At 35.9% G+C, this 18,966-nt stretch overlaps 2 protein-coding genes, 1 non-coding gene and 1 pseudogene across 3 annotated transcripts; 2 read left to right on the plus strand and 2 right to left on the minus strand.

Moving 5' to 3' along the window:
* The first annotated feature begins 1,336 nt into the window (after positions 1–1,336).
* Positions 1,337–1,443, plus strand: LOC147940023 (small nucleolar RNA R71). The gene has a single exon (XR_015564952.1). It is a non-coding gene; the product is annotated as a small nucleolar RNA R71 (small nucleolar RNA).
* A 456-nt stretch (positions 1,444–1,899) lies between these two features.
* On the minus strand, positions 1,900–6,221 carry LOC147940024 (uncharacterized). Its single transcript, XM_087461112.1, has 4 exons — positions 6,019–6,221; positions 5,756–5,841; positions 5,182–5,596; positions 1,900–1,996 (listed from the first exon to the last, which is right to left on the minus strand). The coding sequence occupies exons 1-4, from the start codon at positions 6,219–6,221 to the stop codon at positions 1,900–1,902; spliced, it is 801 nt and encodes a 266-aa protein (XP_087317238.1).
* Positions 6,222–8,230: 2,009 nt separating this feature from the next.
* On the minus strand, positions 8,231–8,922 carry LOC104707144 (ethylene-responsive transcription factor RAP2-9). The gene has a single exon (XM_010423425.3). It carries the CDS (start codon positions 8,825–8,827, stop codon positions 8,372–8,374), a length of 456 nt encoding a protein of 151 aa, XP_010421727.1. The 5' UTR covers positions 8,828–8,922; the 3' UTR covers positions 8,231–8,371.
* A 7,213-nt stretch (positions 8,923–16,135) lies between these two features.
* Positions 16,136–17,166, plus strand: LOC147940025 (uncharacterized; annotated as a pseudogene).
* The last annotated feature ends 1,800 nt before the right edge of the window (positions 17,167–18,966 follow it).

Here is an 18,966-nt window from a genome sequence, read left to right on the forward strand (position 1 = left end):
ACCTTCTCCTGAATAACATAAAGCATCATCAAGTTGTAACGCACCAAGTGAACAAGGTATAGTGAATCTGCCAGGATCTTCAAGCTTGGAAAGTGATTTTGGTCCAGGCTGTTGTTCCCTTGGTAAATCAAAGATTCCCATGATTTCTTCCACCTTCTCTTTGTTTTCTAGAATTGCTTTGATGAAATCTATATGGAGAGGAACTTGAGACAAACTATCCACATAAGGCAAAGGTGCTCCAACTCTATTCATATTAGCTTTGAAACTTGAGAGCACTTTGTTTTTAGCTTTTGTAAGAACTCTTTAGGAAAATGGAAGTGGAGGAGTATAAAGAGGAAGATCAACACTTGGTGCATCTTTCTTTTCAACCTCCTTGGTGACTATCTCATTACCCCTAGAGTCTCTCTCAGTTTTCTCAACTTTAGCAACCACCAAACTCTCAACAGTAGAACCATATAGAAGAGCAGATATCTCTTCAATAGACTGTTCATTCTCATCAGCATGGTAATCTATTTTTTATTTTCCAAAGCTCATACTAGTAACCATGTTCACTTCTTCCTTGAAGATGGCATTGAAAAACTCTTTTGGGTTTGGTTCTGGTTTTTCCGGTAGTGAACCCATTTGTCTTGGTAAAGAGGAAGAAGCTTGTCCCTGGACCTGTGTTTGCAACCTCTCAATTTTAGCATTTAACTCACCATATACATTCTCAAATTTGTTGTGCATGGCTTTCATTTGTGTGGCAAGTTCAATGGCACCTCTTCCTTGTCCTTCTAGGAGTTGTCTAAGTAGAGCATTTGTGTCTTCTACTTGTCCTTGAGGGTGTGGTGCATTCATTTTTTGCTGAGGTTGTGAATAGGTTTGAGGTTTGGCTTGGTAGTTCCCTTGAGAGTTAGGCTGATAGTTGGGTTGAGAAGGAAAACCAGGAGGTTTTTGTGGTGGATAAGTCTGATCTTATGGGTTCTCCACATTAGTGCTGCGGTAAGAGAGATTTGGGTGGTTGCGGTAATTAAGATTGAACTTGTTATACCCCTGGCCACCAACATAATTGACCTCTTCTTGTCTCTCAACATAAGCTTCCATACCTTCTTTATAACCTTGATAAAGTTCACACTCATTGACAAAGTGAACTGGCTTTTGATTTGCAAGAATCATCTTATCCATCTTATCATTCAGTGCTTTGATCTCCTTGCGGTGCTGCTCATTCATATCAGTATAGTCCTTTGGAGTTCTATCATAATCCTTTCCATAGTTCCCATCACTTTGAGCAAGATTCTCAACCAACAACATTCCTTGTTCTGCATTTTGACCCAAAAAGTTCAACTATGACTCTTTTGAGAAACCATGATGTGGACATTGAGAGATGTATCCCTTGAATCTTTCCCATGCTTCACAAAAACTCTCATTTCCCTTTTGAGCAAAGTTTGATATCTCATTCCTTAGTCTTGTTGTTCCTGTAGTAGAGAAGAATTTTCATAGGAAAGCCTTCTTACATTGATCCCAGGAGGTAATGATGTTGTGAGGCAGATTCTTTTCCCATATGTGAGCCTTGTCACCAAGAAAGAATGGGAAGAGGCGTAGCTTGAAGGCATCTTCAGAGATACCATTGATCTTAACAGTCCCACAAAACCTATCAAATTGATCCAAGTGATCAAGTGGGTCTTCCATTGCCAAACCATGAAATTTGGATCTCTGCACCATGTTGATAAGACTGTCTTTGTTCTCAAAGTGATTGTTCTCAACTGGTGGAGCTCTAATACCAGTGCAGTGTCCATTGACATTTGGTGCATCAGAAGCTCCAATGAGAGGGGCTTGTCTTGGTACATGGTTTGGAACTCTATTATCATTGAGCTGGTCATTTCCATTATGACCAGCAGGAGGAGGAGGGTTGTTGTCCATAGCTTATCTTGCTAACCGGCGATTCTCTCGCTCAAAACGGTAGATGTCGTCAACACGCTCTATCAAGTCTGCTTGGCCTTGACTTCTCAAGTTCATACACCTTGCAAAAGAGAATGCAAAACACCAAAGCAAAAAAAGTAAGTAACAATGTAAAGTAAATGAATAGGCTCAAGCAAAGTTGAAATCCTAATGGTCAAATTGAATGTAAACGGGCAACAGCGCCAAATTGATGTAGTACTTTTTACTTCAATTAAATTATCAATCCACAATTTGTATTAATCAACTCACTAAGAATGCACAAAGATGCTTAATCTAAACTTAAACAGGAATAGGTTCTTTTGTAACAATCTTAACTAACTAACTGATTCAAAGAAAGAAAAGAAAACAATTCAAACAATGCAAACTCAAAGAAACATGACACAACTAAAAACAGATTTAAAATCAAGACTAAACAAGTGAACCTTGGGCAAGATAATTGACTTGGGGGATAGCTAACAAAACACCCTAATCATCAATTTCCATTGGCTAGGAATGCAAAGCTCTTGAATAGTTTGGTTCAGGAATTTCATCAAACACCTTCTGGGCATGGAAATCCTAATGTCTAAATTCAAGCTTGATCAAAGGTATCTAGCATTATTAACACTAAACAAGATAGGAAACACATAAGTAAAGCGTTAGACATCAAAGCTAAATCATCTATCTCCCTAATCTACCTAGCCCAAAGTTCTATTGATCTACTCAATCATCATCATGATCACACAAAGGAAAGAGTTTGATCTTTGTGAAATCATAATAAGAGATTTGAAGAAGAAATTGCTATTAAAAACTTAGAAGTATTCAATCCTTCAACAAACCAAGAGTAAGAAAGCTTAATAACCCTAAAAAGCTGTTAAACAAAAGATAAAACAAAGAACAATCTCCCCTTAATAGGGTTAGAGTATTTATAGGAAAATAAAACGGAACCCGGGTCAACCCAAAACAAACTGGGTCAAACCCGGATCAAAACTAAAACAAGTGTGGATTTAGGCGGCTACGGGGACGGCTTGACCGATTGGTGAGGTCGCGTGGCTCCATCGGCCACCACTTGGCCGATTGGATTGGCCGTGTGTGTCTCCTGATCGTCGCCTATGTGGGTTCAAGCGGGCAAGACTTTGACCGATTGAGGGTGGCCGATGGCTTCACGCGGGTAAGGTTTGGCCGCTGGAGGTGGCCAATGGCGTCAAGCGGGCAAGGTTTGGCCGCGGGAAGTGGCCGCATGTGGCTCCTGATCTTGACGTCGAGGAGTGGCATCGGGCAGGGTTTGGCCGATGGGAGATGGCCGATTGGGTCAACCGGGGAGGCTTTGACCGATGACCTAGGCCGGTGATGCTCCCTGATCTTGTGCCATTTCTCCACTTCACTCTTCTTTGCTTCTTTGCACCAAAACAAGTCCAAATGCTCCAAATGTGATGGGATTACTCCAAGAACCTGAGAGATAACACACTAGATGCACATGCTCCTAAAACAACCTAGAATGACAAGATTATGCAACAAAACTATGCAAAAACAAGGCTTAAAACCCAACAAAAACACAAGATATCAATATCTTAGTGTTCACTAATGGTGAAACTTGATTGTGTTCCTTCTGAACATCAATACGTACTGGTGCATTACAAGCTAGTATGTACGATTTTGTTACTCTCTTTGGGTCAGCAAAGGAATCTGGCAATTGATTAGCTAGCTTCTGTAAATGAATAATCTTTTGAACCTCTGCATCACATGCTAGAGTTCGAGGATCTTGCAAATTTAAGGATGTTTTATTCCATGTTAATTCTTTAACCAGCTTGCTTGTCTCTCCGCCCAACATAGGAAATTCGGATTCTGTAAATTGACAGTCCGCGTAATCTCCTGTAGTTGGCTCAAGATACTTAATAATGGTGGGAGACTCATATCCAACATATATTCCCATCCTCCTTTGAGGTCCCATCTTAGTTCTCTGTGGTGGAGCAATCGGTACATAAACGGCACACCCAAATATTTTGAGATGGGATATGTCTGGCTCATGACCCGTTAATAGTTGGGATGGTGAATACTTATGTTCACTAGATGGCCTAATGCGTATAAGCTCTGCTGCATGTAATACTGTGTGTCCCCAAGACGACACAGGAAGCTTCGACCTCATTAGCAATGGCCGAGCAATCAATTGAATACGTTTAATGAAGGATTCAGCTAATCCGTTATGTGTATGAACATGTTCCACAGGATGTTCCACACTCACCCCCATGGACATACAATATTCATTAAACGCTTGGGATGTAAATTCACCAGCATTGTCTAGACGTATAGTCTTAAGTGGAAAATCTGGAAAGTGTGCTCTTAGTCTTATAACTTGAGCCAACAGCCTAGCAAATGCTATGTTCCTTGTGGATAGCAAACAAACATGCGACCATCTGGTCGATGCATCAATAAGGACCATAAAGTACCTAAACGTCCCATAAGGTGGGTGTATAGGTCCACATATGTCCCCTTGTATCCTTTCCAGAAAATGCAAAGTTTCTTTATGTACTTTTGCTGGTGATGGCCTTATAATAAGTTTCCCTTGTGCACATGCTACACACGTGAAATTCTTAGGGATAACTTTTCTCTCTTTAAGAGTGTGCCCATTTGAATTCATAATAAGCTTACGCATCATGTTAGAACCCGGATGGCCAAGCCGGTCATGCCATAGAGTGAACTGTTTATTAAACATTTTATTCTTTGCCTAGTTAGATTCTATCATGTTAATCTTAGCATGGTAAAGACCAGTGGCTAGTGCATGTATAGTCTCTAGGACTTTCTTATGTCCTTGTACAATTTCAGTAATGTATAGAAATTCTTTATCTCCTTCACCCTTTGTTTCAACATGGTAACCATTCAATCGAATGTCCTTAAAGCTCAATAAGCTTCTCTTAAAGCTGGGTGAGTACAAGGCATCACTTAGTTCAAGATGTGTGCCATTAGGTAATAATATATGAGCCTGGCCGTAGCCCTCTATAAGGCTTGCTATACCCGCAATTGTACTAACATTGGCATTTTTTATTATGAAATTAATAAAGTATCTCTTATCCTTCAAGATTGTGTGGCTGGATCCACTATCCACCACAAGTTCACTTTTGTCCTCAGCCATTTCTATAATGACAATAATTTTTGTTTTGAACAATATATTGCAGGAAATGAAATAACTTTGAATTTAAACCAAATAATCATTCAACAAAATAATCCAATCAAATGCAAAAACATAAAGCATAGAAATTAAACCAAAACAACATTTTTGAGTTCACGTCCTTTCCTAAACAATCGGAGGTCTCATGATCAAATAGATCATCCTTCTCATGGTCAAAATCATCTTCACCATCGAGATGAACCAGGTTGACCTCTGGATTTTTCTTCAAGCTCTCTTGATAGAGATCAACAAAATGCTTAGGAGTTATGCAATTCTTAAACCAATTGTTCTCTAAACCACATCTATGGCAAGTGGACTTGGTCTTTGGTTGTGGCTTGAATGCCCCACGGCCTCTACCCCGACCACGGCCGAAACCGGATTGGTTACCACGACCTTGACCACCAAACTTATGTCCTTGGTAAGTGCCACGACCAAAACCACCATGTCCTCCACGGCCACGGCCACTCTTGTCCCTATGGACATAGTTAGCCTCCTTGGTCTCCTTTGGCTCTTTAGGCTCTTGAGGATTTTTCTTTGCTAAATCAACCTTGTGAGCTTATGGTAATGGGGCTGTACCAGGAGGTCTCATTGCACTATTCATCATCAATAGATCATTGTTCTACTCAGCTAGCAGCAAATACGAGATTAGGTCTGCATAGGTTTTAAACCCCTTTTCACGGTACTGTTGCTGAAGCAGTATGTTGTGAAAAGTAGAGAATGTCTTCTCTAGCAGCTCCTTCTCGGTCACCTCAGTACCACACAACCTAAGGATTGAGACAATCTTAAAAAGCTCTGAGTTATACTCATCCACGGATTTGTAGTCCTGGATCCTTAGGTTTTTCCAATCAAATTGGGCCTTTGGTAGGAGCACCGTCTTTTGGTGTCCATATCTGCTTTTCAGCTCTGTCCAAAGGTCAAGTGGATCCTCTATGGTGAGGTACTGATTCTTGAGACTCTCAGCAAAGTGATGGCGCATATGCATAATGGCCTTGTACTTTTGCTTATCAGATGGTTCATAACCTTCCTCAATGCACTCAAATAAATCCTTTGACTTCAGCATGATCTTTGTGTCCAATGCCCATTGCAGGTAATTGTCTCCAGAGGCATTCAAGGCAACATAGTCAAGATTGTTAAGCCTTGCCATCTGCATAATACAGAAATAGAGAACCGTTCATTAGCATGCGGTATTATGAGACCGATCCATGCAATCACTTAATAGGACATGCAGTAATGAGACCGAACCATGCCAAATACATAGGGTCATGCGGTAATGAGACCGAACCATGCCCAACACTTTCACTCAAAATTTGTGGTTTAATCATGCATGCAAGACAACAAACCTAGATAGATACTAGCATGCAACAATTTCCTTTTTCTTAAATAGTTTTGAGTTTTAGAAATTTTCCTTTTTACTAGATTGGATTTCCTTTTTCGTAAGATTAGATAACAACAAATTTTTTTAGGAAATATTTCTTAAACCTTTAAGATAATGATTATAATTAATTTAGAAGTTATCCTAATTTCTTTTATGCAAACATATAAAATTTCCGATTCTAATATCTTAGTTTTAGAGTTTGAATTTCTCAAACACCTAAATCGGATATAATCCTTAGAACAATTAGATTAATTTCTTCTATGAATTTCGGATTTAATTGTTTAGTTCTAGGGTTCTTATGCAACAAACAAACAATCAAACAACCCTAAACTTTTAATCATAAGGAATTCGAATTTTAGAATTTGGTTCTAAGGTTTCAAGCAATCAAACAATCAACCGGATTTTAATCTTGATATAGTTGTGTATGGTTCAATTCACAATCAATCTAGCAACCCTCAACATTCGATTTTAAAGTTTTACAGTTTAGGGATTTGAAAGCTTATAAACTTGTTTGTTTGATTGTGTACTTATAAGTTTTAGGGTTCAATAGTTTTAAGATCAGGTTCGATTATATGTGTCCTAATAGGTATGATATTACCTTAACACCAATAGGGGTTGACCGGTTTTGATCTGGGAGCTAAAGACCTCATATTTTCTCTTGATCACGAACCACGAACCTCGATCTGGTACTCGACAACGAACCGGTCACAAACAGGATCATGAACGGCGCCCTTTTCTCGAACAAAGACTAGTCACAAACAGGGGTTGATCGTGAGCTAGTATGGGAAGTAGGGTTTGGGGAATAACAAAAGAGGAGAGGCGGCGGTTTAGGGTTTATAGAGTTTTACTCAGCTGGATCTTTAGAACGATCGTGTTGATAACGTGTTATGGAACTAGAAAATTTGATGGTGTAAATCTCTTGTCTTATTATTAGAATCGAATAGAGGTTACAATATATATAGCAATATCAAAGGCTACAACCAAAACCAACTAGGCAATAGTAAATAGGCCATGGGCCATCGGTCATGGGCTTACACATCAAGACACATAACGGGCCGGTTATGGAAGCCCACTCCAAATGTTTTACAACACAAAATATATATATATATATATATATATATATTAATTTTTCTTTCTCTTCTTATTTCTACACAAATTATACCCTTTAATAGTTTAATTAATGTAAAAATATCCCCTCCTAATCTCTATATAGTTTTTTAAAACTGTATTTTGGCACAGTTTCAGCAAAGTTGCGATGTAAAACAATATTATTTTTTTAATAAATTTTATATTTTATTCAAAAAAAATTTCAAAATGTTCTAAAAATATTTTTAAAAATTTAGAAAATTTCATAAATATTTAGATCGAATCTGCGAATCTGAATTTCCTCATCGCTGCTTTGTCATTGCAGATATATTTTCTATCTTGTTTAACACTTCTACATTGTGTCTATGTGGATTACAAGCCCGCTGCTACTATTTTGTTTTACCCTATTTTTAAGTCTATAAGTCCCGTCGGAGCAGCAACATCCATCAGACAACCCAAATTTGACCAATTATCATACCACAATGAGGTGAGTGCGGCTCCGTTCACAAATTGTTACTTATTATGGTTTACACCACAACCAATATCACTAAAAACACCTGCTACAGTATCCAACTTAACATCAATCGTCCGATATTATTTGGACAATTCTCGTAAATACTATGCTAATGACGATTTTATAATCATTGGTTATTAGCATTTTTTTCGTTTATGTTTGTTTTTTAGGATCCATGTTATGAAAAGATTACTATGCTCAAAGAAAAAGAAGAAAAGAAAAAGCATTTATCAACTATAGTATGCCTCGTATGAATCAGAGCCTCTGGTTGACTCTGTCTCCAGGCAATCTCCAACCTATAAACTACCAAACTGTTAAATTACAATCCATATGCGTCTGGCAACTTATTCATGTCCAGTTTCTCCACCTTAGTATTCTCTGACCGGAGTTCCGCGTCAACTCTAGCTCCCACCTCAGCCGCCTTCTGCCGTATCAACGTTGCAGACATGTCTCCTCCTACGCCTTCACCGCCGTTTCTGTCCTGAAAGACATGTTCGGGGAAATTGAGTCTTGCAGAAGGACCACGTAAGTAAAACACGGCGGTGTCGTAAGCGCGTGCGGCAGCAACCGCGGTTTTGTAGGAACCAAGCCAGATCCGTGTTCGTTTGTTTGGCTCCCTTATCTCAGCCACCCACTTCCCCCACTTCCTCATCCTTATACCTTTATATCGCTTCTCCTGGGGGCTCATTGGATTTCTCTTCGGCTTCTCGTTCATGACGAGTCCTTCTTTCACCATAGGAAAGTCTTGTTTTCGTTTGTATTCAATCTCAATCATACCCTCAATTTAACCAAACGTGACATGTCTACGTGTGTAATATATAAAGAGAGAAGATTACAATTACAGTACATAGGCGGCTAAAGATATATATGCCTTACGTGGCAGCGCCGCCACTCTTTTTCTTCCTCAAATATTAAGTAAGCCGACATTAATCATAACCCTCTTTTACTAACTTAACGAAAGAATTATTGTTTGACTTTTAGTGTTTGGTTAAAAGGATTATGCATTGAATGTTTATATTGGAGTTTTATTAAGCGGCTGAGAAACGGCTGTGTGGCGAAAATAAGGTATTCCCATGAAGCAACTTGTCGACATTTGGCCCACCAACGTGGCATGGCAGCCTACTCTTACGGCATCCACTATGCGACATATTTTCTTTCTATCTTCACTTTTGTTTTGTCTTTGCATCCACTACTTTGATTTTTTAGTCCGTCAAACATATTTGCTCCTCGGTCTAGTGCAATTTTTATTAAAAAACCAAATTTTAATAAAACTCCAAATATACTTTTTAACGGATAATTCTTGAATTCACTTCTAAAAATGAACCTCTTTTATTCATATCTTTCATTTTTAAAAAACAAATTTTAATTAAGGAAACAAATTATATAAATCAGTCAATTTTAAATTTTTTAGTTTTAATATTATATTACGGTTTTTAATTAATACATCTAAATTCTAACTATTTTTTTTATAAATTCAAACCGACATATAATTTTGTTTATAAAATCTAAACTTTAACCACTCTTTTATAAACCCAAACCAACATATAATTTTATTTAATCGTAAAATCTAAACTTTAAACACTATTTTATAAACTCAAATCGACATTTGTTTAATTGTAAAATCTAAACCCTAACCACTCTTTTACAAACCCAAACCGACATATAATTTCGTTTAATTGTAAAAATCTAAATCTTAACCACTTTTTTGTAAATCTAAACCGACATATAATTTTGTTTAATTGTAAAATCTAAATCTTGACCATTCTTTTATAAACCCAAACCGACATATAATTTTTAAAATTATAAATTTAAACTCTAATCCTTTTTTATAAATCCAAACCATCATAATTTTCTTAATAAGAGATTTACATAATTTGTTTCCTTAATTTATTTTGTATTTTATTTTAATTTTGATTTATTTTTAAAATTATGATTTAACATGATATATTATTGTATTCTGATTGGTTAATCAAGAGAGGGTGAAAGAAAGTGATTCACCCTTAAAGATGTGCTGAAGAATTTTTCTTTTTCCAAACCTAGATGAACTACGTTGTTAGGTTCTTATATATGTGTTTATAAAATCAAACTCCCCAAAAAACGATTTGTCAATTCTACCAAGGTTAAGGTACACACCTATAGTCTCTTAACGTTTCTCTGCAGAACTCTTTTTTTTTTTCCTGCATAACTTTTTCCGCAGAATTACTTAAATGATATGCAGTATATGCTAGCCTCTCTTTAAACCATTAATCCTCGTTTACTGTCTCTAATACTTTTTCTGCTTCATATTAAGTGTCGTTTAAAGATTTTTCATACATACCTATTTTATCTTTTATAAATATATTATACAATTTTTTCTATTAGTCAATATATTAAATTAGTAGAGATAAAATTAAAAAATTTATCAAACATCTATACTGAAAATAGAAAATGACACTTACTTTAAAATAAAGTTTTCAGTCTAAAATGATACTTAATATGAAATAGAAAGAATATTATTCTTTAAAACAAAATTAGATTCGGATCCGCATGTACTTGCGAGATTAATTTCAAAAATTAAGATTATTATCAGGTTTGCAATATAGTACGTATGTGAGGGATAATGTTCATAAGCATATTTTTTAACGAATATTAGTAAAATTTCTAATCCAAACTCATATCAATATAGCATTTGATAAGGTTTTGTCTTTTTAGACGAAAGAATGATCATATATGTTCTTTTTAGATGCAAAGTATAAACAACTACAATTAAAAAAAGTTAGACAAAAATAGAATGTTTATATCTCGAAAAAACACCCGTCACGTCCCATATATGTCATGTTTATTATATTTCATGACCGTGATTTTAATAATACTTTATCCATTTGTGATTGTATATTTTAGTCCAATAGATAAAGAAATAGGTAGAAGATTTAGATAGGATACTCGTATTTCATGTACTTTTTGTTTAGATATGTATTTTTTACAAATTAGTGGCATTATACAATTTTTTTTTTCTTAAAATTATCTATCAAATTGGAAAAAATCTGTCATAATGATTAAAATTGCTAAACTCGATAACCTAAATTGTATAGCGTGGCAAACCCACATTGATAGGCTTACCTTGTAATAGTTGTGCTATTTATTTTTGTATTGACCAAAATGACTTTTTGTAATTTTTTCCTAAAACTATATTCAATGGTATTACATGTAATAATAGAGACTTGATTTTTTCCGGGTTGTGCCTATATCCGGGTAAGTATTCCCGCCTGTCACGCGGGTGACCCAGGTTCGATCTCCGGCAACGGCGCCAAATTGAAACTTGATTTTTTTGTGTGTGGTGGATGATGGTAGAGATGATGAATGATGGATGCAAGGTGTTTCAATTACCCTTATGTAGTTGTAGCATAAAGGATGTCAAAGCATAATGAGTGTGAAGCAAGCAATCAGGATGTGAATACTTATCTAAGTCAAGCCAAATATGATGAATGATTTTTACTAACAACCTAATGATGATTATGAAATGCAGAATGTAAAGCTACTAAGACAGAATACTAAATGCAAAGTAAACAATAAAACAAAGCAGTAATGATACTAAACAGGAACAGAAATTATACTAATGCAAGACAAGTAATGAAACAGGATTAAACAGAAATGAATTGGATGCAACAGAAATGAAACTAGAATGAAACAGGAAATGACACAGATATGATGCAGAACATAAACAAGAACTCTGGGATGAGCTCGAGCAAGCACTCGATCGGATGTGCGATCGAGTGGGTGGTCGAGTTGACAAGCGAATGAACAGAAACAGAGCAAATAATGAAAACAGAGCAAACATCAAGCAATTAACAATACTCAAACAGGGAAATCAATAAACAAAAAAAGGTCCTAAGGATGGATTCATGGGCTGGACTCAAGCTATGGTTATCTAAATTGGTCAACAAACCTCAATCAACAATGAGCTATCTCTAGACAATGATCTTCTAATACATGTTAATCCATTCTCGTGACAATAACAATCAAGCCAAGATACTTCTTAGACCTAGTTCTTACTAGCTATTACATATCAAAGCAGGCATTAAACAACCAGATCATCAATGTCAAAAACCACACTAAACATCTAATCTCTTAGCATGCTTCATGATAATCTCTAGTATTAGCCTTATCTAACAACTTAGACATTGGTGTGATGCTAAGAAGCTTAAGATCTACCCTTACCCTCTCAGTATAAGAATAACATAGAGTGTATCTAACCCAGAAGAGATATTAAGCAATCAATCTTGACCAATCTAAACAACCATAACCCTTATCCATCCTAATCCATCCTCAAGATCCTAAACCACTACTCACAATCACAAAACATGATGAACAAAGTCATAAACCCAAAAATCAATGAAACTTGCATTATTAGAAAGATGAGATGAAGATCTACAATATTAAAGAAGAAATCAAACTCAAATTCTTAATACTTAGAAAGTTATGGAACCAACAAGTATCAAAGATTTCTTAAAAATATGCAAAAGTGGCTAGAGAATCTAAAACAAAAGAAAGCAAAAAGTAGATAATACCCAAAAGGGGTAAATACTAGGTTTTCAGATTTTATCTCTCAGTGGCCTTTGGTGGCTGCAGGGTACAAGCCTTTATATAGGAGAGGGGGAGAAAGCCTAAAAGTATCTAGAAGACAAAATGGAGGGTCGTCGGTCAACTCGACCAGGTGCTCGGTCGAGTGCTTGGTCGAGTGGCCTCTTCTTCTGCTTCTTCCAGCCGATCGAGTCCTTCTCCGCACACGGTCAAGTGTCTGGTAGAGTGGGCAGTCGAGTGGACTTCCGAGCTTGGTTTCTTCTGCTCTAACTCCTTGATCTTCTTCACTTTGATAGCTCAAATCCTTCTCAATATCCTTCCACGCTCATTAGGATCCAAATTCACCTGTTTATGCAAGAAACTATGCAAATGCAATGCAATTCTACTCTAATGCATAAACAGTCCTAAAGCTACTCAATAATGGCTAAATGTGTACTTATAAATCATGCAAAAGATGTGAATATACTAAGGTAAAACATGGTGAAATATATGAACATCAATAGACTAGGTAGTAATCCATGCTACAGAACGGGACAAAATATTTTGTATAAATTTTGAATTCATATAATGATTAAAATTATATTAACACGAGTGCTATAGCACATGTGCGTTAATTTTCATTTAAATTAAAAACAAATTCCTGTCTCATCCTCTCATTTAAGGTTCCGTCCCATCCTTTCATTTCCCAGTCCCGTTCCATCCTCTCATTTCCCAACTCATCCCCTCTCGTCCCGTCTCATTGTTGGATATACTTCGATGACTTGAAGTCCAAGATATCATTAACAAGCTGGTTAATGACAAGATAGGCTAAAAGGAAAAGTTCCAATTGTATTAGGATTAGGAAAAGAGAAGTTTTCCATTATCAAAATAGGAATAACAAAGTTGTGTTATGACTATAAATATCTTTGATTGAGTTGTGATCAAAGGTATGAGAGATCGAGAGCTTTGGTGTTTAGTTTTGAGTTATTTTCTAAACATAATAAAGAGAGTTATTCTTTATTCAAGCTTTCTAGATCTCATACTCATCCTATCTAATCTTGTCTTGTCTCATCCAGTCTCTTTCCATCTCGTCCCATATCCATCAGAATCTTTTGTCTTATGTTCGTTCTCTTTTAAATAATTACTCGTTAGACAATATTTATTAAAAGAGACTGGGTAAGAAATTTAGACGGGATACCAGAGTGCTCCATTAATTTTTTTTATTTAGTTAGTTGAGATTATCCAAAATTTTCAAAGTGTCGTATAGTCAATCTTTATCCAAATTAGTAAAAGCTTGATACTTGAATTTATCTACCTATATTTTTTGATTTTGTACTTTAATCTAAAAATTATGTTCCCTTTTTTAAAAAAAATTATTCAATATATTATTTTTCATTATTCGAATTTACCCGTTTCAGTTTACATATACTGGAATGTTCACAAAATTTAATTATTATCTTTAAAGTATATATACTTAATTAGTAAATTAAATTACTTCAAAAAAACACTGGTAAAACATATATTTAGTCAAATAATAAACCCTTTTCGGTTGGAAAATTTTAATTATATAGTAGTAGTATTTTTCCATAAAAATTAGTTTGCAAGTCTATTATGGTGTTTTGTAAATATTGTGGTATATATGTAAAATACCGCAATCCATACCAAAAATAAACATGATCATCATCTTCATCAGCTGGAAAATATACTATTTTTTGCAATCCATCCATAATAATCAAAGACAGCCCGTGTTTGTTGAAAATATTAAAGTAATTTTGTTACAGGGTGTTAAATCTCGTCCAGTCTCATCTCATCCCATCCCGTCTCGATCCATCCCATTAGAAATTTTATGTCCCATAACCATTTTATTTTAAATAATTATCAATAGAATAATGTTATTAATAAATTTTGGCTAAGAAATTTAGATGAAATGCATGTATTCTCCATTTGTATGTTTAATTTATATCGTTAGTAGAAATTATAAAAAGATAGATTAAGAGGTAGTAAAAATTTCTACCTAGTTATAATTTCTACCTAGTTACTCCGATTTTTTTACAGTAAATTAGTTTTTGAGTTGTATGGAGATTTTGTATATTCGTTTAAAAAAAATAAAGTAACTCTTTTTAATAATTAAAAAATGAGATTGCGGATGAAAATGAATAATTGGTTTACCATAATCTGCAATTTCACAAGTTCAGCTAGAATTCTGTTAAACTTTGTAACCATCAAACCAATTAAAAACACCAAAAAATTTATGAACCGGATGACCTAAATATAGTTGTCAAGCAGGTTAAACCCATATGCTATGTCTTCCCTATAATAGATTACATTGTTGTAAAATACGGATGGTGGATCTTCCATAACCGGCCCATACATGTCCTAGTGTGTAAGGCCCATGGCCGAAGGCCCATTGCCTACTTCCTATCTCTAGTCGGTTTTGTACTAAGGGTTTATCTATCCCTATATATATGTAACATTCGATTGAGTCAATGATATAATATAAGAAGATTAAATCTACTTCGAGTTTCTCTAGTTTACAACACGTTATCAGCACGACTTGTTCTAAAAGTCCAACTGAGAAAAACCCTAAAAAAAAAAAAAAAAAAAAACCTAAACCGCCGCTCATCCTCTCTTGTTCGTTGGAAGCTCAACGATTGTTCAAACCCGTGACCAGTTCGTGATTAGTTCCTGTTCGGAGATCAGTTCGTGTTCGTGAGCAACCTGTGTTTGTGATCAACTTAAGTTTGTGGCCAAGCTTGTTAAATTCGAGGTCTTTAGCTCCCAGATCAATCCAGTCAACCCCAAAAGGTGTTAAGGTAAACGATCAATCCTTATAAGAACACATGTATCGAATCTGGACTTAAACCCTATAAGAACTATAAAATCTACAAGTAAACAACCAACAAATAAATCCCTAAGCTTTGATTTCCTAAAACCCTAAAAACCCTAAAACTTTAAAATTCGGTTGCTTGAGGTTTAGGATTGCTTAGATTGATTGCAATTGAACTGATCATGATATGTTTAAAATCTGATTGTTATTGCTTGTTTACTTGTTTGCATGAGACCCTTAGAACCTAAATCCTAAAATCGAATAGAGAAAATATTAATCTGTTTTGTTCTAAGTTTAAATCCGATTGTTCTTGGTTGTTTTTTTAAAATTAAAACCCTAAAATCAATCCTTGAAATCGGAAATCCTAGAGAGTTTTGTCTCATTGAAATTTTGTCATTATCCTGTTTAAAGAAAAAGGAAAATTTAAGAAAAGGGAAATCTTATCTAAGAAAAAGAAAAATTGTTAAAACCTGAAATTATGTGCATATTTCCTGTTCATACTATAATTTGTCTAGGATTATATTTTCATGCAAGTTAAGCCACAAAATTAAGAATAAAGGCAAGGCATGTTTCGGTCTCAAATACCGCATGGCCTAAAGTTTACATTGATGGCATGTTTTGGTCTCATATACTACATGGCCTAAGAGTAAAATAAATGCATGGTTCGGTCTCAAATACCGCATGCTAATGATCAGATGCATGTCTTGTATTGTGTAGATGGCAAAGCTAAACAATCTCCAATATGCTGCCCTTAATGTCTCTAGAGACAATTACTTACAATGGGCATTGTTCACTAAGATCAACCTGAAATCAAAAGACACATGCGAATGCATTGAGGATGAGAATGATTGCACTGAAAAGAATAAATATAAGGCGATATTACATATACGCCATCATCTTGCTGAGAGTCTCAAGAACCAGTACCTTACCATAGAAGATCCTCTTGAGCTTTGGACAGAGTTGAAAAACAGATATGGACACCAAAAGACGGTGCTCCTACCAAAGGCTCAATTTGATTGGAAAAATCTAAGGATCCAGGATTTTAAATTCGTGGATGAGTATAATTCAGGGTTATTTAAGATAGTCTCGGTATTGAAATTATGTGGTAAGGAGTTTACTGAGGAGGACTTGCTAGAGAAGACATTCTCAACCTTTCCCACTAATAACATTCTCAAGCATCAACAACAGTATCGTGAAAAGGGTTTTAAGACATATGCAAGCCTCATCTCTTGTTTGCTACTTGATGATCAAAACAATGAGCTATTGTTGATGAACAGTGCAGTGAGGCCTCCTGGATCTACCCCTTACCAGAGGCTCACAAGGTTGACATTACTAAGAAAGAGCCTAAAGAGCCCAAAGAAACAAAAGAGTCCATCTACGTCCATAAAGACAAATATCACGGCCGTGGCCGTGGTAGGGGACGTGGTGGTCGTGGCCATTACCAAGGAAACCAACATGATGGTTATGGCCGTGGAAACCGATCCGACTTCGGTCGTGGTCGTGGTAGAGGCCGCGGAATTTTCAAACCGCAACATAAGACTAAATCGGTTTGTCACCGATGTGGTATGGCAAATCATTGGGCTAAGACATGCAGGACATCTAAGCATCTTATTGATCTCTATCAAGAGAATTTGAAAAAGAATCCAGAAGCTAACATGGTTCATCTCGATGGTGAAGGAGATTTCGACCATGAGAATGATGACCAATTGGATTATGAAACTTTTGATTGCCTAAGAGAGGATAAATAAATTTTACATTGGTTGTATTGATTTATTTTAATTATCTATGTTTTATGACTTTGAATTTTATTGAATTATTATTTTGGTTTAAATTCAATTATTTTATTTCCTTCAATATAAAATTATTTGTTTATGTTTAAACATAAATTCTTGTCCATTTGAGAAATGGCTGAGGACAAGAATATAATTGTGGTGGATAGTGGATTAAGCCACACAATTTTGAAGGATAAGAGATATTTTACAAAATCTCATTATGAAAAATGCCAATATTAGCACAATAGCGGGTATAACAAGTTTAATTGAATGCTACAACCAGGCACATATTTTATTACCGAATGGCACACATCTTGAACTAAGTGATGCATTATATTCACCCAGCTCAAAGAGAAGCTTATTAAGTTTTAAGGACATTCGTTTGAATGGTTTCCATATTGAAACAAAGGGTGAAGGAAACAAAGAGTTCCTATATATTACTGAAATCACCCAAGGACATAAGAAAGTCCTAGAGACTATACCCGCACTAGCCACTGGTCTTTACCATGCTAAGATTAATATGATAGAGACTAATATGGCAATGAATAAGATGTTCAATGAACAACTCACTTTATGGCATGACCGGCTTGGCCATCCGGGTTCGAACATGATGCGTAAGCTAATTATGAATTTCAATGGGCACACTCTAAAAGAGAAAAGATTTATCCCTAAAAATCTCACGTGTGTAGCATTTACACTAGGGAAACTCATTATAAGGTCATCACCAGTCAAAGTAACTATATGTCTAGATAATGCTGGTGAATTTACATCCCAAACATTTAATGATTATTGTATGTCCATGGGGGGAAGTGTGGAACACCCTGTGGAACATGTCCATACACAAAATGGATTAGCTGAATCCTTCATTAAACAGATCTAATTGATTGCTCGACCATTACTCCTAAGGTCGAAGCTTCATGTGTCGGCTTGGGGGCACGCAATATTGCATGCATCAGAACTTATACGGATCAGGCCATCTAGTGAGCATAAATATTCGTCATCCCAATTCTTAACGGGTCATGAGCCAGACATATCCCATCTAAAGACATTCGGGTGTGTCGTTTATGTACCGATTGCATCATCACAGAGAACTAAGATGGGACCTCAAAGGAGGATGGGAATATATGTTGGATATGATTCTCCCACCATAATTAAGTATCTTGAGCCAACTACGTGTGATTTATTTAAGGCCAGATACGCGGATTGTCAGTTTGCTGAATCCGAATTTCCTATGTTGGGTGGAGAGAAAAACAAGCTTGTCAAAGAAATTTCATGGAATCAAACATCCTTAAATTGGCAAGATCCTCGGACTCTAGCATGTGAGGTAAAGGTCCAAAAGATTATAAATTTGCAAAAGCTAGCTAATCAATTGCCAGATTCCTTTGCTGACCCTAAGAGAGTAATAAAATCGTACATACCAGCTTGTAATGCACCAGTACGTATTGATGTTCAAAAAGAACACAATAATCAAGTTGCTACAGAGTCTAAGGCCCGTTTGAAACGTGGTAGACCAATAGGTTCCAAAGATAAGAACCCTCGGAAATCTAAGAAAGGTGCAAATAAAACCGAGGTTGAGAAAAATATAGACATGGCCGCGGCAAATCCTAAGGCACCGAATGAGGTTTGGAACGCTGAACCTCAAGGTCCTGAAGGTATTGATAATAATGAGATCTCAATAAATTATATCATGTATGGAATACAATGGAACCGTAAAGATGTCGACATCGATGAAATATTTGCATAAAAGGTAACACTTGAAATAAGTGAGGATCATGA

The sequence above is a fragment of the Camelina sativa genome, chromosome 8 (genome assembly GCF_030686135.1).
Source record: "Camelina sativa cultivar CO46 ecotype springtype chromosome 8, ASM3068613v1".
In the NCBI taxonomy this organism is placed as follows: domain Eukaryota; kingdom Viridiplantae; phylum Streptophyta; class Magnoliopsida; order Brassicales; family Brassicaceae; genus Camelina; species Camelina sativa.